Raw genomic sequence first — 25,909 nt, 5'->3', positions numbered from 1 at the left:
GAATGACGGCCCCTCTCTCCCTCTCGACAATAACTCTCCTCTAGCATCTTCTCTCCATCTGAAGCCCTCTCCTTTCGACTGGATTTCATCAAAATTCTTCAAATCTAGATGAAACTCTTCATTTGGATGACTACGGTGTTGTCTAGATGAATTGTCATCTTCTAGACAATGATGACACATCCAAATCAAGGGTTTATCATCTCTGGCATTTACCCTTAGTCTAGACTTATCGTCGTTATCCACACGACGACGATTTGTTAGGATTCTTTGAATCCAAACAAAATCCAACCTAAAGGAGAGAGCTTCAGATGGAGAGAAGACACCAAAGAGAGAGTCATCGTCATGAGGGAGAGAGCGGTTGTTGTTCACCAAAAAATCATCTAGAAATTTGAAAGGGGGAAATGTCACTTTTTTAAAACTTAATCCTATAGTAGAAATGTTATTTTTCCAAATGAGGGAGGGAATGATATAAATTTCTAAAGTTTTAAGGTTTAAGGGAAATATAATGATTTTATCTTTTTTTCTAGCAAAAAATTTTAACAGAAATTAATGTATGAATAAATTTTAACTATCATAAGTGTGTTTTTGAAATTAGACTAAAATTTGGATGAAAAATAGTCCATTAGCCGTGCCATCTTCACATAGTTATCACATGTTGTTTGACAAATTTATTGGTGACAAACTATATTCATAATTTATAGCCATCTGATTTTCATAAAGTTGTCACATGTTGTTTTAATTTCTCTGATACTACTAGAACAATTCGTGTTCGTTGATCAGTAACGCAGGCTTTAATTTTATCATAAACATACAAAAAAAAATTGTACGATGGGTCAACAACAGTGACATGTACAAATATAAATAAATAATTTCTTTAACATTTAGCTTGGCTTTGGTGTGCCAGCTACTCAAGTCATGAGCATGACATGTACAAATATAAATAAATATCTAAATATTAAAGTAGTTCTCTATGAATATTATTTAATTTAGATTCCTCTTAATTAAATAATATTCATAGAGAACTACTTTAATAAAACAATTAAAAGAAAAAAAACATAATTTACTAACGTTTTGCATTGGATATTAGTATTATAAATATTATAAAATACATGGCTTCCGGAACAGGTTGTAGTTGAAAATGATATTCATAATATAAATTTTAAATTTTAAATTTTAAATCCTAATCGCGACTCATTAAGAGATTAATATTGATTACTTTGTAAAACAATTAACAGAGCCAAGCTAAATGTTAAGGAATAACATTTAGATATTTATTTATATTTGTGCATGCCACTCTTGCTGACCCAGCATATAATTTTATGCATATTTGTGATAAAATTAAAGCCTGTGTTTCTCATCATTGAACACGAGTTGTTCGAGTGGCGTATATGAAATTGTGACCAATTATATGATTATTATACCAAGTAAATCAAAATTTAGGTTTTAATATATGGCCAATAAATTTCAAACATGTTCTCTTTTTGTTTGAATAACTTTCATATTGTTTTTCAGACCATCCTTTATAGATTAATATAATAAATTTGCGAAGCCAACTCCTGAAAAATAACACTTTACAAAATTACATAAAATTCCAATGCCTGTTCCAACATCTAGCATCGAATCTGGGACATATCTTTAAATGTAGAAACTTAATGCAAAAGAAAGTATGTATCGAAATTTAGATTACATTAAGCCAATATATGTATGCTTAACCATGTCAAGTGATATATACACTTTGAAGGGAACGTTTAATTTGAGTAATTTTTTATTTCAAAAAATAAAAGATTATCATAAAGATAAATTAACCAGAAAATTATTGAACATAAATTATAAATATATTTGTTAAAATTTAATAAAAATTAGTAAATAGAAAATAATTATTACATTTGATTGAAAGAAATGAATAAATATTAAAATATAATTTTATTTAAACGTCTTTGAATATAAATATTTTAAAATATTTTTTATATTTCTAATTACACCAATTGAAAATGAAGTTATTTTTATCCTAAAATATTAATAAATAAAAATATAATTATAACAAAATTGAGATTAAATTAATAATATTTTAATACTAAAGAGAAAGTAGTACCCATATCCCCTTTTATATTATTTAACATATTATCATTATTAATAAAAGATTATTAATTTTTTTATTATTTAATAAATCTAATAAAATAATGTTAATAATAAAATATATATTATTAAAATAATATTTTAATATATGAGTCAATAGTCCCTAAAGGGTATACAAGTGACCTTAGAATATGTTTATAATTATATTAAAGAGTAATATTATGTGTACCCACTTTAGGTATATAAATGTATATATATTCATACGTGTTATCACATAATTAAATATTATTTTATCCTTAATTTAAAATCATCAATTATATAATGACATATATATGTGTGTACATATTTGTATATCTAAAATGGGTACACATAGTTTTATTGTTATATTAAATTAATGTCACAACCAACTTGAATATAATTATATAGAAATCAAAAAGAAATTATAAAAGATTACTTAAGGATCATATTGCTTTGTTTACACGGGACAATAATATAAGAAATAACAATGTTAAATATATTAGTTTCGAATACTTAATTAGATATTTAAATCATGTATTATTATATGATTAAGTAATTTTTAATTAATGATAAAATAAATTTTAACATATAATGATATATCATTTAGATACCCAATAAAATATTTAAAACTAGATATATATAATTTTATTGTACACATAATTTAACCTATACATGCTTAAAAATAACTCATCAATCTTTGAACGTATCTTGATTTTACAATTCTTTTTCTTTATTTATAAATATTTGTGAAGTTATATGAATTGAAATCGCATAGTTTATTACCAATTTTGTATTATGATGTATAATCTAAACATGGGTTAGACTAATATAACACATTTTTATATATAATCAAACTATATGCATCACTTTTATGTACAATTTTATGCATAAATAACAATGTATTATCATATAATTACGTATTATTTGATCTTTAATTTTTAACTATCTAATTATATAAAAACATATTGTTATTTGTACAAATAATATTAGACTTTTATATAAATCCATGAACATTAATTTGTGGTAATTTAATAGTTTAAAAATCATTTAGTTCAAAATAAAATTAATTGATATTATCTTCTCATTCAAATTCATCGGAGTAGGTAAATTAATAATAAAATCATATACAATTTTGAGGTTCTAATTGAGTAATACTATATTATATAAATGACTGATTTTAATTGAATGACAAAGAAATATCTAATCATCTGATGACGATATTTAACTAATTACTCAGAACTAAATATACGTTTGAACTTAGTTTTAGAGATGTCAAAAATAGAAATGTGATTTTTAGGCTATAAATTATGAATATACTTTGTCAACAATAAATTTGTCAAACAACATGTGACAACTTTATGAAATATAACACATTTGAGCACGCTCATAATTTAGATGGCCAGATCTCTTACGCAACTTCGACCGGTGCCAAGGGATGACAATGGAAACAATTCCATTTTTTAATCTTTTGGCTTGTTAGTTTTGTTCAAAGTTCTCTCTCTTTTATGCTTTTTATTTTAAAATCAACATTTTAAGTATCCACTAAAAAAGTTGAATTATCCACTAAAAAGGATTGCCACAAATTCAAACAAGGTGCAAAATTCAAAGTTCTTTCTTCTTTGAGAAAATAAGGTGCAAAATTTGGACAAGGAAGTTTGGAGATCATGAATTACATACAAAGAGAGTATCAAGTCTACTGCTCAAGCACTTTTTGGTAAGTTTTCTACAAAAGGGAGCGTATTTATGCCTCTGTAAGTTGCTTTCTGGAATACACATCAGCCTCCATTATTCGTAAGACAGTTTCTTTAAGCAAAGATAGATCAAATTTATCTATATATTAAAAAACAAAAACAATGAGAAGCATATTTATCTTTCTCTTCGACTGGTATCGATTTCCACAAGCCAACAAAGTAATGACCAAGCGAGACAAAACAAGAAAGATGCAACAACATAATTAAGCATCATGGAAAACCTTTTCAAATAATCTCAACGGCGTTGCCACATTTTGCAATTGATAAAATAGATGCCAAGGTAAATCTTTTTAAAGCACGCACAGCAAAGAATTGTTCCAGTGAAGAGTATTAGTGATTTTATGAGATTCATATGAGGTCGGCTTTGCATAAGCATGCAACACCAAAAAAGATGCAACTTTACATTTTACTTACTACAAATATAAATAAAAAAAACACCGATTTTGTCGTTCGTTTTGGGCTATTATTTGGTTGGACTCCTGTTTTTTTATTTCATCTTTGTCCTCTGGTTGGGATTGGTCGAAATGTGAGAAATTATGATTGTTGTTTTTGTTGGATTGTCTAAGGAGACTCCCACCCATGATTTGGCACTATAATTGTAGGGGGAGCTTTTAAGCCTTTTGTTTGGTCCTTCAACCATTGTCAAGGGTATGCCCCTTTTATTCTATATATCTTCGTCCTCTGCAGAAGTCATAAATCTGATTGTATAGTTTTTAGTATTTACAAACGGTGAATGGCCGTCAATATCTAGCTTCTTGTAGTTAAACAGCACTTAATTAATTATATACAAAATAATCAAATTACAAAAATTTTAATTAATTTTCTTCTTTTTTCTGTGTATATAAATACCCATGCTGCCATATGGAGGTACGTACAGCAGATTGTGCTTGAAGCGACATTGATCAAAATGTTATCATCTCAGTCACACCTTGAGGACTCTGAATTCTCCATGCTTAGCGTTCAGGAGCTCATCAAAGACCCCAACATCACTGTGCCAAACAACTACTATCGTCCCGATCAAGAGCCTCTAAAACTCTTAAACGGGAACGATCACTTCCCTGCAATCCCCACCATTGACTTGGAACGTTTGGTTTCCAAGGAACACACAGAGCTTGAGCTAGAGAAGTTGGAGGCAACGTGCAAAGAATGGGGTATCTTTCAGGTTTGTAAACGTTGCTAGAACGAGAAAGGTTCATATAGTTAATAACTTAGATTAATTTCAGGAACCTAAATATATACAGATGATTAAATTGTTTGTTCTTGGACATGCAAAGAGGTTTCGCGTATTTATCTGTTATTTTAATGTGAAAATAGTGCTATGGATAATATATCGACTTTGAGTGTTAGGCACAAAAGATAATATATTTAAAAAGTTAAATGAAAAACAGCCTGACTCTTGTGGGTTTGTGTTATTATGATGTAGTTGGTGAACCATGGAGTCAGCTCTTCACTGCTGGAGAAGCTGAAACTTGAGATCCAAGAATTTTGTGAGCTTCCTGTTGAAGACAAAATGAAATTCAAGATAAAACCAGGTGAGTTTGAAGGGTATGGATCCCTTGTTCGATCCGACGGAAAACTTGATTGGGGTGACAGGTTGCTTATGATAACCAACCCGGTTCACAGGAGAAAACCATACCTCTTTCCAGAGCTCCCTTCATCATTAAGGTGACTAATTTGTCTATGATAAACTGGGAAAGAATGGATTACTATTTGATGAGTATTAGTTTACTTATTTATTTGCATACACATGCAGGAATACTTTAGAGTGTTACTTCCAGGAATTGCAAAATCTGTCCAAAATACTGCTTGGGATGATAGCAAAGAATCTGAAGATGGAGATCAAAGAAATGGAAGAACTGTTTGAAGATGGCATGCAATTAGTAAGGTTGAATTATTATCCTCCATGTTCAGAACCAGAGGTGGTTATGGGTATTATTCCTCACTCTGATGCCACTGGCATCACTATTTTGCATCAAGTTAATGGAGTTGACGGCCTTCAGATTAAAAAGGATGGCGTTTGGATTCCTCTTAGCATCCCTCCTGAAGCTTTTGTAATAAACTTGGGAGATATTCTTGAGGTTTGCCAAACTTTTCTCTTTTACTGTTTCTTGCTAAATACTGTCACTGCGCTCCTACAATCCGTCTTTCGGATAAATATTTACACGCATATAAATAACAGTTTAAGATCAGGATAAATTTCTAAGATTTAATATATATAAACATATAAGTTTAATGGTGCAATGCTAATTCTACAGTATCATAAAATACTTAATTAAATTTTAGGATTATAAATACTTGGAATGTAATACAAGCTGAATTCGTAAAGTTGTGATTCAGTAATACTAGCGAGATTATACCACATATAAATGACTAATATTTTACTCTTAAAACCTCTTTAAATGGTAATTTTTAATAAATAAAAATATACTAATTATTTTTATAGTAGACACATAAGATTAATAGACCGTCTATCAAAGATCTCATAAACCTTAAGACTTATATTAATATTATCTATCTAAATTATAACTTGTAAATATATTAAACTTATTTTTATTAATCACTTAAATTCATCTAAAAATTGTTGTTCGACTATTTCATTAATGGTTTTATTAAATCAAAACCATAATTAATATTAACCAATATCAGAAAATTTTTTATTACAATTCCCACGGAGTCTAACTTGTTTAAGAGAATTATTGAAGTAATTACTTGTTTATATAAGTTGAGTATATATGACTATGAACATTAAATCTGCACAGATTATAAGTAACGGAGTCTATCAAAGCATTGAGCACAGGGTAACGATAAACTCAGAGAAAGAGAGGATATCAGTTGCCTTTTTCGTCAACCCAAGGTTCGATGCAGAGATTGGACCAGCGAGAAGCCTGGTAAACCCTAAAAACCCACCATTGTTCAAGAAAATAAGGACGGAAGATTACGTCAAAGGTTCCTCCTCCCTGAAGCTCAATGGACAAAAATACTTGGCCAACATGAAGATTGAAAATGTGAAAGCATGCAGCACGATAATTGAATAAACGGTCGACGACCTAGAAGAATAATATTGCTATTTGGGAATAAATGATCTTGTGTTGTAAGATTTGTATCATACTGTGTGTGCCGGTGTGTTCTAGGCAATTGTCTGATCATTCAGTTCTGCTTCCATAGGGCAGTGCTGAAAAATAATTTGGTTCATGTGATGCTTTAGAAATTTGTGTGATATATTACAGTTTGTAATTTATTAATAAGTGAAAATAAGATATTGTTATAATAAATGGTAAAAATTGTTTAATTGTTTGATTTTTATAGATACCCGAGTATGATCACTAAATAATAAACCCTTAGCTCATCTAAATTGAACACTTTATTCGAAGGTTGAACTTCTTTTATTTGATGTTACTGTTATTATTGTAGAGTTTCTTCTTCTAATAAGATTTCTTTAACCTCAATATTAATAAAGTCTCTATCAACACTCTCCGTCAAGTTTTTCTTTAATATCTTAAAATAATTGGATAGCATAAATATCAAATTAATGACAAAGAAAACACGTTAATAATATTAATAATAAAACCAATAAAGTAAAATAAAGTTTCAATAAATTAAAGTTGTCACCTAATTTTAATACTTTTCCTAGATTTTTTAGTTAATAATTTAAATAAAAAGTATTAAATAGATTATTAAATTTAATATAATATAATATATGATCGACATTCAATTATAACTAAAAATTATTTCTAACCCGTGTGTATTCCTATTCTAGGCCTATGTGTATTCTTATTTGAAGCTCATGTGAGAGTCTGGGCCTTACTTTAGATATATATCATCTTAAAATAAGTAAATAAATTAATCTTGAAATATCATCATAAAGATTTAAATTTTCAATAAAACTACGATACTTATTTTAGATATATAAATATATACACACTTATATGTGTTATTATATGATTGACTAATTTTAAACTATAAATAAAATAATACTTAATCATGTGATGATAGTTATGAATGTATATAAATTTGTATATCCAAAAATAAATACGCATAACATTACTCTTAAATTTTTACTCTCACCCTCATAATCCTTCTTATTTACAGCTTCAACTACTGTCTTTGGGCTAAGGTAATAATTCTTTGGTCATTAATATTTGACGAGAAAATATTGAGACCATGTGAAGTCCGAATAACAATAAAGTGCCAACTTTTATAAGACCTGAAAAGAATGAAACTGGGTTAATTAATTTTCACCTTGATTATATGATTTTTGCATAAAGTAAGATTGAAACTTTGGAAATGACGATGATGACCTTCATTTCCTAATTTATTAAAGTCATAAGGATAGAATTTTACTTAATTATGTGAAATCACACATGTGGCCTGTGACGTTCCGGTGATTGAAGCTACCAGGGGAAGTTCGTTTCACCCATAATTTGTTCTGGTGGCTTAGGATACCAGGGAAGGTCTCTATGTTCATTCTCAAACTTTTTACATGGGCTTAGAAATATACTTGCAAATTTTATAAATTTAAGGGTGAGTCTGGGCCTATTCTTACAAAGATTTAGGTTTGCCCTAACTTCTTGCGTGGGCATAAAATTATGTTCCTATGGGCTGTCAAGGAAAATGTCTAGTTAAGAAAATTATTTACCTTATTCATATATTCATCACTATATCTAGGGAGATTCATCCAACTTATGTCCCCTTTACCCCTTGCCTTAATAAACTGAAAATATATATATAATACACACAAAATTAATTTTTTATGAACCTATGATAAGTAATTGAAACCTATGAAGCAGAAAGTAGGAATAACATAAGATTTTTAGGAGTGTTAAATCAAAATTTGACTGGAGCACAACCTTATCCCCATCTAATCCGCATGTAAAAGGAACAAGTAATTGCAGACTCTGTGTGTGTGTGTGTGTACCGAAATATCAATCAGTCTATTTGAAAGTTTATGTGTGACACAATATATTGCTAGTGAAATTAAGTTGGGTATATTATAGGCTAGTTTATTGATATTAAAAAATAGAAGACATAGAACTAATTCTCAGGAAAGCGTAATATCTTCACAAGTTGGTTGGACACGCAAGAAAATAACTAATTCAAAAACTGCTTCATTCATTCGAGCGCTCTTCAATTACACTCTCTCCTAGTAATCACCAAATTTGACTTCGTAAATTCTGCTTTTGACTCTTCTCTTTCATTGAGCTGGTTAGGATGCCTTGTTGTTACCTCATTAATCCTATGTGTCATAACATTATCCCTGCGTTAAAAAAAGAATTGTGTCCTCCCAGGTTGAGTCTTCTAGTGGTAGTAAGTCCCATTGCACTAGTAGTTGAGAAACTGGTTTTCTTTGTCGCATAATAACTCTTATATCCTCCTATATTTCCATAAGAGTCGAAATTGGTGAAGAATCTTAAGTTAATATGTTAGTATTTTAAGTATAAAGTATGAGACTTGAATCCCACATTAAAAAATATGGATAACTAGTGTGAAGTTTATATGGTTTTGGGTTCTCTCATTTTAATAATTAGCTTTTAAAGTATGATTCTCCTAATATTCATAACATTTGGTATCAGATTCATCACCACTCTCACATCGCACGATTGCAGTGTGTTTGCTCGAGATTATCAGAAAGCTAACATATAGACAACTAACGTACAGTCAGCTGCAGTGTGTTTGCCCGAGATTATCAGAAAGCTAATGTACAGTCAACCTATATGAGCATTGGGGTTACAGATCTTATATTAAAAAGTATAAACAACTAATATGGATTTATATAGTCTTGAGTTCTCTCATCTTAATAATTAATTTTTAAGATGTAGTTATCCTAAGGTTCATATCATAATGATGGTAAGCTAGTCTAAACTTAAGTGGGATCCCAACATAATTCCGAAGCAACGCAACATGAAAAATGTCGTGTATCTTACTGGCTTAAGGTAATTTTATACGATAAGTCAAGTAGCCAATATGTTTAACCTCCTGATAGGGTCCCAAAAAAAGACGTTGTCCTTACTTCTATTTTGGGTTTGATACAAATTGGCTTTTAATTTACGTAACACCATGGTATCGTTAGAAGAAGACTTTGCAAAATATTGTGACACTGATGAGGCCGACCATATACAATTTGAAATGAAGTCATGCTCCTTGATATATGGAAAGCATTATTATACTAGAATTCTACGCCATGATAAAAGTTTCATCCATTGGTTTGGTTCATCATCACAAAACAAGACAAATACATCTCTAAATGGTGATTTAGACTTTCAGTTTGTCCATCCATCCCGGGGTGATAGGCACTACTCATGGATAATGCGGTCCCCTAAGGATGTAACAATTCAGTCCAAGAGGAACAGATGAAAATTTTATTACAACCACTAACTATGGATTGAGGAATTCCATGCAATTTGGCAATTTCAGCCACAAATTTGGTAGCAACCATTGATACAGTAAAATTAGCCAGTAAAGCTAAAAAATGCCCATATATTGAACGTGTATCTACCACCACCATTATGACTGAATTTTCATTAACCATAGGTAAACCAGTAATAAAATCCAAGGATATGTCTTCCCATACTTGATTTGGAATGGGTAAGGGTTATAGTAATCCTCCTGGTTTAAAATTGGTGGATTTAGCTTGCTAACATATTAGGCCATAATCAATAAATTGTTTGACATCTTGGCAAAGACTTGGCTTAATAAAACTGCTTCTAATTTGCATAAATGTACGTAATATACCAGCATGGCCACCCAATGGAGATGCATGAAATTCTTGAAGTATGGCTTGTCATGGGGTATAATTATCCAGAATAACCAATCTGCCCAAAAAATATAATAACCCATTAATGACTTTGTTGTTCAGGAAAATGAGCTGGATGTGTCTAAATAGATTGGATAGCAGCCATGGTAGTTGGATTTGATAGTAGTGTTTGTGATACAAACCTTCAGATGGAGCAGAACTACTCCTTACTGCAGTGCTCTCCTATGCTGATGACTGAAGCATTCCTGCAGCAGCTTTTCCAGAAGTGTCTTCCACCAGTTCAACTATCAAAGCCGTTAAGGATATTCCAGATTGTTTTCTCCAATGTGATATATTCAATGTAATTAATTCACAGACAAGGATTCATTCACAGCAGAACATATGAATTTATTTCATTCATTAATGGAATGTTACATTTAACAATCAAGTTTCCTGTCAATGTTACATATCCATAGCAAAATACATTCAAAAGAACAAGGTACTCAGCTCCCTTTACAATCCCCAAACCTGCTCCAGCTCTTCGAGAGGCTGTCTTTCCCTACTCTTCCTTTACTTCTGCCAAAAATTTCTTCTACCTTTTTTCTCTGTCCTCCAAGTCTTTTTATACTCCTTTTCCATTCCTTCGCGCCTGCTGTTTCTCTCAGAGAATGTCACCTCATCTTTTAATTCCCTAGGATCTGGTACATGCTCCTAGCTTCCATTACCTGCTGCCTTTGACTCATACTACTTTCCTGGCTTGATTGATCATCTTGTACTCTCCTTATCTGGCTGCCACTTGTCATTCTTCCTTTCTCCTTTGATTTCTTCTTAACATATACTTTTGCCCTAACAGTTTGTTGTAATTTTTTTATAAAAATAAATTTGGGTTGTGAGAATCTGTGAAAATAGAAAATTTGGCTTCATGGTATTTTTGGAGTTATCTTCAGTCTTGACATGAATTTGGTGGCATCGTACTTGTAAATTTAATTTATTGAGATAATTTAAACCTCCTAGTTCATCTAATAACTCTTTGATAGTCGAAAATAGAAATTTGTCTCTAACAATCACAGCTTTTAGCACTCTAAAATCTTTGCAAAAAAGCCGCATGTACTACCACCAAAGAACAAGAGAAGGGTTGGTTCTGGGATGTATTATGCCTTCATTTAACATCTCAATAACTAGTTTCTCAATCTCAGTTTTCTAAAAGTGAGGAGACTTGTAAGGCTACACATTTACAAGCAAAGTTCCTATCAACAAAGAAATATCAAGATTATAACTTCGGAGAGGAGAAAGTCTACTAGGCATCTAAAAAATCATGACATATTTTGAAGTAATGTCTTCAATTGTGACATTTTCCCCAAACTCAAATCAGGTCTTTCCGGTCAACACAACCCATATGGCTAGAATCTCTAGGCAACAATAATAGGTCATCGATTTAGTGTCATGATAAATTGGTTGTACTGAAGGAAGCTCGTGTTTAATGGCGACCTGCTTTGCAGTTTCACCATTGGATCCCTACAAGTGAGTTACGTGGTAAGATTTTTGTAGTCATGAATCGTCAGACCCAAGGTAACCAACTATGTTATTCCCAAAACAATATTAAATCCAGAGAGGAGTAACACATATAAATTAGTAATAACTTCAAAGTTTGCTAATTGAATCTTTGCTTCTTGAATGCAACCTTCGCTAAATAATTCCTCACCACTTCCCACTGCAGCTGCAAAGTTTTAAGTTTGCATAATTAGAAGGTCTAAGGATGAGGCAACTCAAATTCGCATGAAAATATGTTTGCTTCCACTATCAACCAACTCTTGTGCCTTTTCCCCTGCTATCCAACCTTCAAAACGCCATGTTGCAAGGGACGTTGTACCAGACAGAACATTGAATGAAATCTCACCCAAAACATCCTGTTTTTTCTCCTACGAGATTGTTTAACCATTTGTTCTTCTTCTCTTGAGCAAAACTCTTTGTCATCCGGATCTGGATCCAATAAATAAAATTGAGACTTTGATTTACATCGATGGTTGGGAGAATACTTTTCACCGCAATGATAGCACAAACCCTTCTCCCTTTGATGTTGCATTTCCACAGCGGGGATTTTTTTTCACTGGCAATATTGGAGTTGCATTTGTCTTCGTTCTAGCACAATAGTTTGTGTAGTAATCTGACTAGGATGACTTTATGATCCTGGTGTAATTTTTTTCTTTTTTTTGTAAATGAGCTAAACCCACCATTTGGGTTAGATTTATGGGTCTTAGACAAATTACCTCAACTCTAGTATATGGCTTTAACCTTGAAATAAAACAACTTAGCAGAAAATAGGCAATCCCATAGCTGTATTATACAACTCTTCAAATTGGTCGTGATATGCCTCTATCATCGTTGTTTGGACCAATTTCGATAGTGCCCATTGAGGATCATCGAACTTTGTATGTCCAAATCAAGATTTTAAAGATTTTGTAAATTGATCCCATGAAGTGAATTGGTTGTACGTTGCCATCCACTAAAAACATTGCAAAGCCTTTCCATCTAAATGAAACGAGACCATTGACATTATTTGTTCATGCGATGTTGCCTACTGCACAAAGAATTGTTCAGCATTGAATGTCCATGAGACTGGATCGACTAAATCAAATATTGGAAAATCAAGTCGAGGAGATCTAGCTTGTAGAGGTTCCATTATTTGATCTGTACATGGATTTCCTTGATGTTTCGCCACCATTGATGGAGATGCAACTGTACAGTGATTATTTGGAGGTGATGATTCATGCATTGACTTAACAGCTTAATCTATTTTCCATCCATCAATGTTAACATCAAAAACACATCTATGACTATCAGTTGTCACGTTCCCATGGAAGATTGTATAGCATCCAGACGCTAAGAATGAGATTGCGCTATAGTCAATTCCTGTAATTGCGCTATGTCTCTCAACGAAAGAACCAATGAAACGATCAAAGGATTTTGAACAAGAAACACACACATACACACAGGAAAAAAAAAAAGAAAAGAAACATATCATATCAATGGTGCCAAAAATATAATTTGTTGATTACCAAAAATAAGCCAACTCTAGTTGGCAAGTCTCCAATACGAAGTGAACAAGAACGGAAAGGAAACTGCTCAAAAATCCCCCTAACCATATGACACTCATTCAATTTAAGATTTTGTATTTTAGCTCAAGGATTGGAATCCTATTAAACTAGAACCTATGGTTTAAATTTTCGTCCAATATTCATCTTAATCTTAACAAAGTACAATTAGCTCTTGCACCATTAGATTAAGATAACAAATTTGAAATTAGATTTTGATTGATTTCCACAAATGAATTTTGAAATAAGTTTTGTGTGTGAGATTAAGAGTTTGTCCTCCTCTTGAACCTTAGATATCATCTTTCCAAAAGTACACATTTATTCAGTTGAATATATATATATATATAAACAAAAAATACACATTTATTTTGTTGAATCAACTCAAAAATTTATCTCCTAACAATGCAAGATGTGATATAAAGGGTATGAATATTTTGTATTCATTTCGCCCTAAAAATGGGACAAGGCCAATTCCAATACCGTATAAAACAGGTTCTTGGACTCCCATCAAATCAAATTTTGAATTTCTATTCCCTTATAATATGGGCAAGACGATTCCACTTTCGTTCTAATTCTAAAACACCTCACTTTGAATTCTGACTTTGAATTTTTCTCTGCATAATTTTCAATGTTCATTTGGCCCTGCAAATGATTTCTGATATATAAGTAGCCCGCGATGCAGTGCTCTTCCCATCCTCAAAAAATGAGTAAGTCTTGTAATTTTCCATTTTTCTTCTTTTCCCTCCTGCTTAGCCATGCAGTTTTTGAGCTTGAAGCCTCAAACCCTGCTCACAGAAACCTTAAGTTATCTCTACCTTCTTCATTTCAACCTTACAGGACAGGTTACCATTTCCAGCCTGCCCAGAATTGGATGAGTGGTAATTTATTTTTTTTTGGGTCCAGTCTTCTTGATTTGGTAACTTTAGCTTCATATATTTACTGCTAGTTATTTCTCTAACATTTGCTTCCTGTGATCTCTTGTTTTTTTACGTTTCTGGCTTGGAAATTACGTGGACTAAAATCTGCAGTTCCCAACGGTTAGTTCTATGTTTTGTTATACAATAATCTTCAATAACTACTTGTTTTCCACTCTTTTTAACCTCAGGAAAATTCTTTCAGGGCCAATGATTTACAAGGGAATTTATCACCTTTTCTACCAATACAATCCACACGGTGCAACGGTTGGCTCTGGTAACCTGTACTGGGGACACTCTACATCAGCGGACCTGATTAATTGGATCCCACATGAGGAAGCCATCAACCCATCACAGCCGTATGATATGAACGGTTGCTGGTCGGGTTCTGCTACAATTCTACCAGGAGGCAAACCAGTCATCTTGTATACTGGAAGGGACCTAAATAACAAACAAATCCAGAACTTGGCACTGCCCAAAAAATTGCCTGACCCTTACCTTATAGAATGGGTTAAGTCAACAGAAAATCCTGTAATAGAGCCTCCTCAACAAATTGATCCAGACTCATTTAGAGATCCTACAACAGCTTGGCTAGGCCCTGATGACACATGGAGAGTGATCATAGAAGGAAGGCAATTTAACGGCACTGGATTGGCAATTCTTTACAGAAGCAAAGATTTTGTAAATTGGACTATAGCTGAACAACCATTACATTCTGAAGAAAAACTGGAATGTGGGAGTGCCCGGATTTCTTCCCAGTTTTGAATAATAGTCGAAATGGCGTCAATACATCAATGATTGGATTGAACATTAGGCACGTGCTTAAAGCAAGCGTGAAGGCAAGTGACCGTTACATTATTGGTAAATATAATGTTACGGCGGACAAGTTCATTCCAGAAGAAGGTTCCATAAATGGTGTTTCAGCTTTAAGATATGATCATGGGAAATTCTATGCTTCAAAAACTTTCTTTGACAGTGCCAAAAACCGGAGGATTTTGTGGGGCTGGATTGATGAATTATCTAGTGAACCTGATGATGTTAAGAAGGGATGGTCCGGATTACAGGTAAATTTGCTAACTTCAATCTCTCAACGGCTTAGTTTCAAGTATCTTTAAACCACATATAACACTCTTTTTTCAACTGAATTTTCAGGCAGTTCCTAGGAGTCTTTGGCTAGGCATATCCGGTAAACAATTGATGCAATGGCCTATAGCTGAAGTTGAGAAACTACGAGAAAATCCAGTAAATTTGCCAAGCAAATTGTTGGGGGAAGGATCATCGCTTGAAGTTCTTTATATCACAGCCGCACAGGTTAGATTTTATGTTTATAATCAAAGTCAAAAGAAAAGGTCCGGATGGACGACGACATAAGATCTTATTAAACAGACGTACAATGATGTGATACAATTATTTCTCGGTTCGATTTGTTTTGCAGGCAGATGTTGAGATATCATTTCAGATAACTGAATTTGAGAAAGCAGAAGTGCTGGACCCAAGTTGGACCAATCCAAAGTTGCTCTGTATCCAAAAGGGTGCATCAGTTAAAGGCGCTCTTGGTCCATTTGGGCTGCTAGTTTTGGCTTCAAAGGACTTAAAAGAATACACGGCAGTGTTCTTCAGGATTTTCAAAAACCAGAATAAATATGCAGTTCTCATGTGCAGTGACCAAAGAAGGTTCTTTCCCTCCTTTTCTCTCTTTTCCCCTAATATTTTTACATTTTTTTTCTTAATATAGTCCTTTCTTTTTGCATGACAGTTCTTCCTTGGATAATGACAATGAGAAACCAACATTTGGAGCTTTCCTGGATGTGGATCCAGTTCATGAGAAGCTATCACTAAGAAGCCTGGTGAGTTGATATCAAACACTTAATAATTCCAAATATTGATTCAATTGGGAAATATTATCAAACGGAAACGGTGATATAACTAAGATGACCATGGTTTACTTATCACTTGCATTAATCTTGTAGATTGATCACTCTATAGTGGAGAGTTTCGGTGGAGGAGGAAAAGCCTGTCTGACAGCCAGAGCTTATCCAACTGTAGCAATTGGTGATGAAGCTCACTTGTATGCATTCAATTATGGAACTGAGAAAATCAATGTGACAAGCCTGAGTGCCTCGAGCATGAAAAAGGCTCAAATAAACTGATGCAAAACTGAATAGCTGCGATGGAAGGAGATATCATGCAGATTGCTACATTTACATATTTATAAATAAATTATTCCTATATGAGATATGATATCACCCACTATGTATTTACTTTCTTGGTCAATTTATATATCTATTGCCAATTTTCCCGTCGTCACATTAGGTACTCTTGCGGAGGTCAACATCATCAATACACTTAATCAAATAAACTGATGCAAAATAGATTTGGGTTTAATGATAAAATCATAATTTTACTTTTGTCTTTGACAGAAAATTTTAATAATAGTTAACCCATAAAACCCCTCGAATGTATATTTGTCTTTGTATTCAAACTTGGGTGGGAAATAGTCTTTTGGCCTTAAGTATATTACTTAATGTTGTGCCAAGAAAGAAAATTTGTGTGTTCAATTCGCCCCCCATTATGGGACAAGACCAGTTGAACCAAAATACAGACAAGTATCAATTTTCATTGTCACCAAAAGTTAAAAAGTTGAGCAGCTTGACTTCTGACCTGAGCAATATGAAGACACATACACTGCCTCCTGGATAATTCTCTCTTCAACTTTAATTACACCTCCTCCTAATTTTCAGGCTCATTTGGCCCTGCATGTAATTATTTAAGAATGAGTAGCCTGCAATTTGTAAACTTCTCATACTCAAAATGAACCCACCATTTAAGACTAGCACAGTCGTAGGCACGGGGCACCTAGCCCGTTACCATCACTACAATGGTTACAAAAAGAGTATATTTATATCGTTTCAACCAATAAATCGCTTAAAGAATTCATCAAAAATAATATTTCAAACACGTATTAACCATTTCTAGCTAAGAAAGCATAAATTCTCTTAACGAAATTCAAAACTAAGCCGATGGAAAACTCCGGCTTCTTCAATTTTCAAAGACAAAAATCGGTACACACTTTTAAATCATAAACTAAACAAACAAAGAAGTATTTTCCCTCAAGAAAGAAAAATTTTCAAACCAGAAAATGCAATATCTAAAAAATGTTGAAACAAACCCAAAAACCAACACAAATTGATATGATTATTAACCTATGAAGCCATTTTGAAAATGATTAGGACTGAGAAATTGAGTGAAAACAAAAAATTGGAGCTGAAATTGTCAAAATCAGTAAAGAGAAATCTTGAAGGTAGGATGGATAGGCCGGTGAAAGGGGAAAAAATTTGGGGTGGGCTGTCATTAAATATTGTATAAAAGTTGGGATGACCTAGACAATTGTCATCATCTAGCAATACGTTACGTTGGTCGCCAGTAACCAAAGAGAAAAGTGAGAAAAAAACTTAGAGAATTGAGAGAGGAGAGAAGTCACTTTTTTAAGTTTAGGTATAAAAATAAATATTAATTTTTAAAATTTAAAAAATAAAATAAAATAAAATAATATATTTTTTAATATTATTATTAAATATATTTAATAAAAAATTTAATATGGGTTTGAGGGTGATTGGAGGTTTTTTTTGCCCATTAATACGTGGCAAGACAAATTGCAGTTGCACGAAAATATAGAAAACAACTAATGTATGATATTGACAGTATATTTAGCTAAACAAGTCCCACTTGCAAGTACAGACAGATATGATTTTTGACTATTACCAGAAGAACAAACAGATAAGCGTAGCTTAAATGAGGTCTTTTCTTGCATTGTGGGGACACACTGCTTCAAGGCCTTTAAATATTTTTACTCTAGTCCTTTTTTAATTTTGTAATGTTCAAGCCAGCTCAGTGACCAATCAAAAATGGCCCTGCATATTGTTGAGGAATATACTTTGTCCAAGAAATGATTAACAACATACTCAAGTCTTTCGTTCTTGTTATAAAGAAACCAATAGGCTTCTTCAATGCTAAACCCACCATGGCCAGCTCTTGTGTTTCTGTAGTCTTATTGCTCTTTACTCTCCTGCTAGGCCATGGCCTTTTTCAGCTTGAAGCTTCAAAGAACGCCTGCAGAAACACTCATACTGCTCAACCCTACAGAACCAGTTATCATTTCCAGCCCGCCATGAATTGGATGAATGGTAACATTTTCTTTTCTTTTCTTTATTTAAAATTTTCAAGACTAGTTAATCTTGTTGCTATTGTCTACATCTCTAATGATTTCTTGTGTTTATCCTTTGAACATGTCGTGATTGTGGCATGAACAAAATTTCGGGTTTCCTTATGCAGATCCTAATGGTTAGTTTTACTCTTCTGCTCTTGTTTCAGCCTTTACACTGATTATTTTTTCCCCAATTCTGTTAAGAAATAATCAAGAGTGTAAGTTATTTCGGAGTTTCTGTTTGTGTTAAGCGTTGACTTGATGAAATTGTCAAGCAAGGTAATGAGGGATTGATGTAATTTCTTAATTTCAGCTCCTATGATCTACAAGGGAATTTACCACTTGTTCTACCAATACAATCCACAAGCAGCAGTGTGGAACGCCAGTATTGTGTGGGCACATTCTACATCAACTGATCTGATTAATTGGACCCTTCATGATCCTGCCATGTACCCATCAGAGGCGTCCGATATCAATGGCTGCTGGTCAGGTTCTGCCACAATTTTACCAGGAGGTGAACCAGCCATTTTATACACGGGCATTTCCTCAAACAACAAACAAGTTCAAAACCTGGCGGTGCCTAAAAATTCCTCTGATCCTTACCTTACAGAGTGGGTTAAGTCTGCAGAAAATCCACTGATGGAACCCCCTGAAAATATTGATCCAAACTCCTTTAGAGATCCTGCCACAGCTTGGCTAGGCCCAGATGGCACATGGAGAGTGGTCATAGGAAGTGAATTTCATGATAAGGGATTAGTATTTCTTTACAGAAGCAAAGATTTTGTGCATTGGAGTAAAGCTGAACAACCTTTACATTCTGTAGAGGGTACTGGAATGTGGGAGTGCGTGGATTTTTTCCCAGTTTCTACAGATAGTCTAACAGGCTTGGATACATCAAAATTTGGACCCAACATTAAACATGTGATTAAGGCTAGTTTATTTGATACAAAATTTGATTGTTACATTATTGGTACATATGATGTTAACACTGATAAGTTTATCCCTGAGGAGGGTTCTATAGATAAAGTTACAGGATTAAGATATGATTATGGGAAATTTTATGCTTCAAAGACTTTCTTTGATAGTGCCAACAACAGGAGGATCTTGTGGGCATGGGTTAATGAATCATCCAGTGAGGCTGATGATATCAAGAAGGGTTGGTCTGGATTACAGGTAATTTAGAGATTAGTTAATCTGGTTGAATGGCAAGTCATGTTCAAGTCATTGTTACTTTTTCCTTGGATTCATTTTGCAGGCGATTCCTCGCAGCCTTTGGCTAGATAAATCTGGGAAACAGTTGATGCAATGGCCTATCGTTGAAGTTGAAAGGCTACATGGACACCAAGTTGAATTGCCAAGCAAATTGTTAGAGGAAGGATCACTGCTTGAAGTCACTGGTATAACAGCTGCACAGGTTAGTTTTTCATTTAGAAGTAATGAAGAGGGAAATGTGGCAACACATATATCACCTTAACTATCTATTCACATGATATATATACATATAAACTATGACATATTTTGCAGGCAGATGTTGAGATATCATTTGCAGTAACTGGGTTTGAGAAAGCAGAAGTTCTGGACTCAAGCTTGACTAATCCGCAGTTGCTCTGTAGCCAATTGGGTTCATCAGTTAAAGGAGCACTAGGTCCATTTGGGTTGCTAGTTTTGGCTTCAAATGACTTAAAGGAATATACAGCAGTGTTCTTTAGAATATTCAAAGACCAGGACAAATATGCAGTGCTCATGTGCAGTGACCAAAGCAGGTTTTTTTCTCTATCTTTACTCTCTAAAGCTGTTAATTTCAAACAAAACATCACAAATTTGATCTATTTTTGAGTCCTATTTTATCTCATGTTTGGAATTGACTATAGGTCTTCCTTAGATACTGCAAATGATAAGACCACTTATGGGGCTTTTGTGGAAGTGGATCCAGTTCATGAAAATCTGTCATTAAGGAGCCTGGTGAGTTGAAATAAATAGAAATCCAGCAATTAATTTACTTCACATCTAATTCATCACTTTTCCACAGATCGATCACTCTATAGTGGAGAGCTTCGGCGCAGGAGGCAAAGCTTGCATCACAGCTAGAGTCTATCCAACCTTAGCTATTGATGAAGAAACCCATTTGTATGCTTTCAATTATGGAACTGAGAAGGTAAAGATCACAAGCCTCAGTGCCTGGAGTATGAAAGAAGCTCGAATCAATAAAATAATACAGCAAGAGGATCACCATATCCTGATGGATTCCTAAAGAAGGAGATGTTACTTACTAGAGTGATTGAAGCAGTGGATCTCTTGGTTTTGAATAAATTATGTCACCTTTTCATTAAACAATGTAAGGATTTATACAAACAATCTAGTTACTAAAACTAATAAGAATCAATGCAAACTAGCAAATACAATACGAACTAGGAAGTGAAATAGAAAAAAGAAAATATACACTAAAAGAGAAATCAAAACTGTCCTAAAATAGCAACACATTCTGTCAAGCAATTTGACTTCCCAACACTAACCCAAGCAGGTAAATAAATATCAGTAATTCTCAGTTTGCCTCGGCAGGAAAATAAAACTCCAAAAGAATAGAAATTCTCTCCTTTCTCCAACTACGAAAAAAATTTATTTTATCAGATACACATTTCTTAAATAATTTCTTTTTATGATCAATGTAACAACCGTACATCCCTTGATGCATAGGGATGTACTAGATTTAAACTCTATAACGTAGGATAATATTCATATTGTCCATGTGGCAAGCTAATGTACAGGCATGCACCCTTCATGCACGACTGTACAGCAAACCAAAATTCACATCCTAATCTACGCTTGACCATTTTCAATCCATAAACATATATCGAATAGATAAAATGACTAAAATGTCTTTGAATATATCTATGATTATGTTGATCTTATTCAATAATCTTATTGTATATTCAAAAATTCAAATAATCACATATTTTAGATTATATAACGATACGATACAATTCATGTGAACAACCGTACATACCCTATACATGACCATTCATCGTGTTCTACATAAACAAATTAAATTTCATTCCGTAGAGATTTTTTTTTGTCAATTTTATATAACCATGCGCATCCATCCTGTTCACCAATAGTCCTAGCACACTCCAGAGCCATCCATAGCCTCTAGTACCTCGAGTCGCTTGTGTGGATACCTCAATGTCGTCCTAGACTCGAATCGGGAGCAATTCACACGTCCTAGTGATTAATAAAGACAAAGGAGGGACCAATGAGAGTAACATTAAAGCCCCTTGTGGTTGTTTTTATCTTATAACATGATTGTCTAATGAGTCCTATAAACGGATCCTAAGGTAAGATTAGGGCTTCATGTGTGTTTTAATTAATTTTAATTTGTTATTCTGCTGTGTTTGTGCATTTTGATGTCATAATCTGTCCCAGCACCTATTATGCATTTTGATGTCATAATCTGTCCCAACACCTACTTCGTCGAGTATTGCTCTGATGGCCTGGAAATTTATGTTAAGCTTTTGGACAGCTTCATCAACTCCTCCAAGTACTGCCCACCCTTAGATATCTGCTGCTGTAGGATTGAGGCCAATTGCTCAAAGACAGCAGCAACAATTGCAACAGTCAAGCTAAAGATTGAACTGAATGCAAATGGAAAGTTGAAATGATTGTTATGTCTATACTGTCATAATTCTACCTTTCATTGAGTTCTTGTACTGAAGATCATAGGGAACCAAGATATTCTTCACTTGATGGCTCAAGCAAATTTTGTTTTTATGAGTTTGCTTTCTTGCCAGTTCAGGTATCAGAGTATTCACAAAGCAATTCTGATATTCTCTTCATCATGCATCTTTCTTGTTACATTTCAATGATTCTGTAATTCAGCAAAAACTGGTAAACTTAATAATATTTTAACTAAATATTATTTATATAATTATAGATAAAAAAATTATGAAAATCATTAACCAAACAGGCTATTAGTTAGAAGTACATTAGTGAACTGGTAAACCAAAGAGTTATTATACATAACAGAGAATGCATATATATACATAAATTACACGTGGAAACTATACCAGTTTTTTATGTTTCTGCTGATAAACCACTAAAGAAAGAATTACCATATTGTAAGTATACTGGCATAAGTCCAAAAAATCTATGCTCTATTTCTAGTCTCCAAAATCATCTATTTAGTCGTCATCATCAAATTCTTCCTCTTCCTCTTCTTCGTCCAAGTTGGTTTCCTGATCTATTTCCATATCTTCATCATCAACTATAAAGCCTCCCAATGTAGGATCATCTTCATCATCAGTCTCATCTCCCATTGCGGGGGTACCATTATTTTGTGCCAAAATTTTGCTATTTTTTGTACCCTTTTGTGCTTTGCCGCGGTCCTTTGATCTGGTAGAATATGTTGATCTTGGAACCCTCTGCACTTTCGTAATTAGCTCTTTATCTTCTTCACTTTCTCCTGTCCAGTCATCTTCATCATCAGCATTGTCTTTAGCTTTCCCTCTCTTTCTTCTCACACCCCTCTTATATCTTTGATCACATGCATCATCTTCTTCATCACTATCTTTTCTGGGTTCCTCAAGGAACCAGTCCCATTTACTTATATCACAGATCATTCCCTTGGGATACTGATCAAATTCATGCCCAATTTCAAGAAAACCAAACTCTGCATTTCACAATGTATTCTACAGTAATTATCAAATTCTGTTATCACTTGCACATCCAATAAATCAAAATATGATCTTAAAATAGATAATATGATTTACTATTATCTAACGGAAGAACTTCAGTTGTTTCAACAAATGAACAAGATAAGAATAGACCACGATGAACGCAGGAAGTTCATATAAAATATACAAGGACATTTCTCTGCAACAAATATGTAGTGATAAGAAAGTAATCCAAAACAAGGGGTGGTAATCTCAGAACACATTTGCAGACATCTTTTTTAATACTCAAACTAAACAGAAAAGTAAATAAAAAACAAGGAAATCTACTGTTAAATACTGAGATAAGAATAAGAAAAGAAATATTTCAAAGCTCATATTCAACAGTGCTTCTACAAAACACATGAAAATCACTTGAAACACTTCTCCCTCAAAATGCTTTGTCAAAAAGCATAACCCCATTTTAAAAATTCACGTTTTCAGGACAAAAATAATAATACTAAGTGAACTGTGGATAGTTGGTTGTTCAGAAGACACTTTTAAGGCAAAGCATCAATTCAAGTACTTTCAGAGAATGCATCTCAAAACAGCACCTAAAGAAATCCTTCTTCAGCAAGCAAATGAGCTTCCAAAAAATCCCACTCCCAAAGTCCCAATACAATTACCTTTAACTCTCTAAGCACTATGATCAAGACCAAGCCAAAACAAATTAAATAAAATAAGAACTTCAGAAGACGTTTAAATGTTTTAAAGTTTTTTCAAAAAATACCCTAAAATTCATACCTTTAACAGGATCAATATTTGACACATCAACACTCTCCAAAGTCAAACTCGACTCACTTGAATCGGTATCGTTTTCCTTCTCTTCCTCTTCAAACCCAGTTCTCTTTACAGAAAACCAAACAGGCCCTTGACTTTGACCGCCAAAACACACCCAGTCACCGGCCGTCACGGAACCCTTCTCTGACCTCCTAAAAATCTCAACTTTCCCGCTCTTTCCGCTCCGAACCCAGATGGGGTTCTTCCCTATAACTTCAAAACAAGCGGTTGGCTCTATTACACTCTCGTCGGAGTCTTCCAGTGAAAGCACAGCGTGGCGGCGAGATACTGTACGGTCACTGGTGTTGATGCCTGAACCTCTACCAAACACGGTCTTGCAATTGGGCTTTAGTGCGATTTTTGAACCGTCTTCTCCACAGATTTCCATTGACAAAAATTGAAGGAAAAGTGAAATAGTTTCAGAATTTAAATCAAAGGGTATTTATGGCGACCAGCACATCCCCTATAATTCTGTTCAAACCTTAAAATATTTATAGTTAAGAGAGTTAGCTTATAAAACAGTTCAATTCAAGCTAAAAAATTTTCAAAAAACTATTTATAATTTAGATAATGAATCAAATCATAATAAATATTTACTTTAAATTTTTTGTTATATAGCTTAAAATATTTATTTTAATATATATATATTATTATATTAAATACAATCATTCAGCCCTAATTCTAAAAATAGTATCTAGAGCTAGATTCAAATCGAATCGAGTTCAAACTCGTTTGAACTCAAGTTCGACTCAGTTTACATATAACTAAGCTCGAGTTTGAGCTCAAGCTCATCAAGCTTGTGAAAGTCAAACTCAAATTCGGATCAAATTTGATTCGATTCATTTTTCGTTATTAAACCGACGTCGTTTTAATACATATTGGTCAAAACGACATCGTTTTGTATCAAAATTTTTAATTGAAAATTTTAACGAATAGCTTAAGCTCGAGCTTGACTAAGCTCGTATAGGTTGACTTGTTTCGGACTCATTCAAGCCAAGTTTAAGTTTAAACTCAAACAGACTCGGTTTGAATCTAACTCTAATAGTATCTATCACTGCCTCTCACGCGAAGACAGAGTCCACACATAGCTGACCTTGTCACCTTGAACTCTTTGACATCACCATAGTTTTTTGTTTGCTTAGGTAAACTTAATGAAAGCATTGAAGATCAAACTAACCAAAACAAGATCTACTACTAATTTACAAGCTGACAACCTTACTCGCTAGTAGTTATACGGTCAAAACTGTTTTTTGATTAAATTTATAAATACAACATTTAAAAAGATAATTAATGATTAATAAATAGTTGTCCTATCAACTCATAGGTTAAAACAAGACATATATACGTGTACAACTACATCTAGAAGTCGTAATTATAAGAAAACATAAGACTCTACCATAAGTTCTGCAATCTTTTTAATATTAAATTATATTTTTTTATTATCTTGGAACTATTTCATATAACTATGTGCGATGACTTTTTTGCAATATTGGAATCATTATGATACCATTAAGTTACATAACTGTATGTTTTACTTCAATGGTTACACATATAGCTCTAACCTCAATGGTTACTTCAATGGTTAACACATATACCATTAAGTTAACTATAACAACAAAAAGATATCAACTAGAATAAAAA

General features: G+C 33.2%; 3 protein-coding genes and 1 pseudogene across 3 annotated transcripts; 3 read left to right on the top strand and 1 right to left on the bottom strand.

Annotated features, from left to right (window-relative positions):
• The first annotated feature begins 4,514 nt into the window (after nt 1–4,514).
• LOC123205820 (protein SRG1-like) lies at nt 4,515–7,134 on the top strand. Its single transcript, XM_044622863.1, has 4 exons — nt 4,515–5,007; nt 5,269–5,510; nt 5,599–5,923; nt 6,605–7,134. Exons 1-4 carry the CDS (start codon nt 4,753–4,755, stop codon nt 6,878–6,880), a joined length of 1,098 nt encoding a protein of 365 aa, XP_044478798.1. The 5' UTR covers nt 4,515–4,752; the 3' UTR covers nt 6,881–7,134.
• Nucleotides 7,135–14,400: 7,266 nt separating this feature from the next.
• Nucleotides 14,401–16,731, top strand: LOC123205821 (annotated as a pseudogene).
• Nucleotides 16,732–18,477: 1,746 nt separating this feature from the next.
• LOC123205816 (beta-fructofuranosidase, insoluble isoenzyme CWINV1-like) lies at nt 18,478–21,193 on the top strand. Its single transcript, XM_044622860.1, has 7 exons — nt 18,478–18,765; nt 18,914–18,922; nt 19,099–19,958; nt 20,041–20,199; nt 20,310–20,548; nt 20,657–20,747; nt 20,815–21,193. Exons 1-7 carry the CDS (start codon nt 18,528–18,530, stop codon nt 21,034–21,036), a joined length of 1,818 nt encoding a protein of 605 aa, XP_044478795.1. The 5' UTR covers nt 18,478–18,527; the 3' UTR covers nt 21,037–21,193.
• Nucleotides 21,194–22,774: 1,581 nt separating this feature from the next.
• Nucleotides 22,775–24,758, bottom strand: LOC123205810 (histone-lysine N-methyltransferase SETD1B-like). The gene is made up of 2 exons (XM_044622852.1): nt 24,233–24,758; nt 22,775–23,448 (listed from the first exon to the last, which is right to left on the bottom strand). Exons 1-2 carry the CDS (start codon nt 24,654–24,656, stop codon nt 22,961–22,963), a joined length of 912 nt encoding a protein of 303 aa, XP_044478787.1. The 5' UTR covers nt 24,657–24,758; the 3' UTR covers nt 22,775–22,960.
• Nucleotides 24,759–25,909: the final 1,151 nt, after the last annotated feature.

This window comes from Mangifera indica, unplaced genomic scaffold (assembly GCF_011075055.1).
Source record: "Mangifera indica cultivar Alphonso unplaced genomic scaffold, CATAS_Mindica_2.1 Un_0016, whole genome shotgun sequence".
NCBI classification, from domain to species: domain Eukaryota; kingdom Viridiplantae; phylum Streptophyta; class Magnoliopsida; order Sapindales; family Anacardiaceae; genus Mangifera; species Mangifera indica.
Note: the sequence above shows the minus strand (reverse complement) of the source record. Positions and strands in the feature narration are given on the sequence as shown.

Excerpts from the sequence above, each read along its gene's own strand:
- LOC123205820 (XM_044622863.1), top strand. The coding sequence starts at position 4,753 with ATGTTATCATCTCAGTCACACCTTGAGGACTCTGAATTCTCCATGCTT. Across the intron at positions 5,008-5,268 it reads AAGAATGGGGTATCTTTCAG|TTGGTGAACCATGGAGTCAG; the intron begins GTTTGTAAACGT and ends ATTATGATGTAG. Across the intron at positions 5,924-6,604 it reads ACTTGGGAGATATTCTTGAG|ATTATAAGTAACGGAGTCTA; the intron begins GTTTGCCAAACT and ends AAATCTGCACAG.
- LOC123205816 (XM_044622860.1), top strand. The coding sequence starts at position 18,528 with ATGATTAACAACATACTCAAGTCTTTCGTTCTTGTTATAAAGAAACCA. Across the intron at positions 19,959-20,040 it reads AGGGTTGGTCTGGATTACAG|GCGATTCCTCGCAGCCTTTG; the intron begins GTAATTTAGAGA and ends TTCATTTTGCAG. Across the intron at positions 20,549-20,656 it reads ATGTGCAGTGACCAAAGCAG|GTCTTCCTTAGATACTGCAA; the intron begins GTTTTTTTCTCT and ends AATTGACTATAG.
- LOC123205810 (XM_044622852.1), bottom strand. The coding sequence starts at position 24,656 with ATGGAAATCTGTGGAGAAGACGGTTCAAAAATCGCACTAAAGCCCAAT. Across the intron at positions 23,449-24,232 it reads AAATATTGATCCTGTTAAAG|AGTTTGGTTTTCTTGAAATT; the intron begins GTATGAATTTTA and ends TGTGAAATGCAG.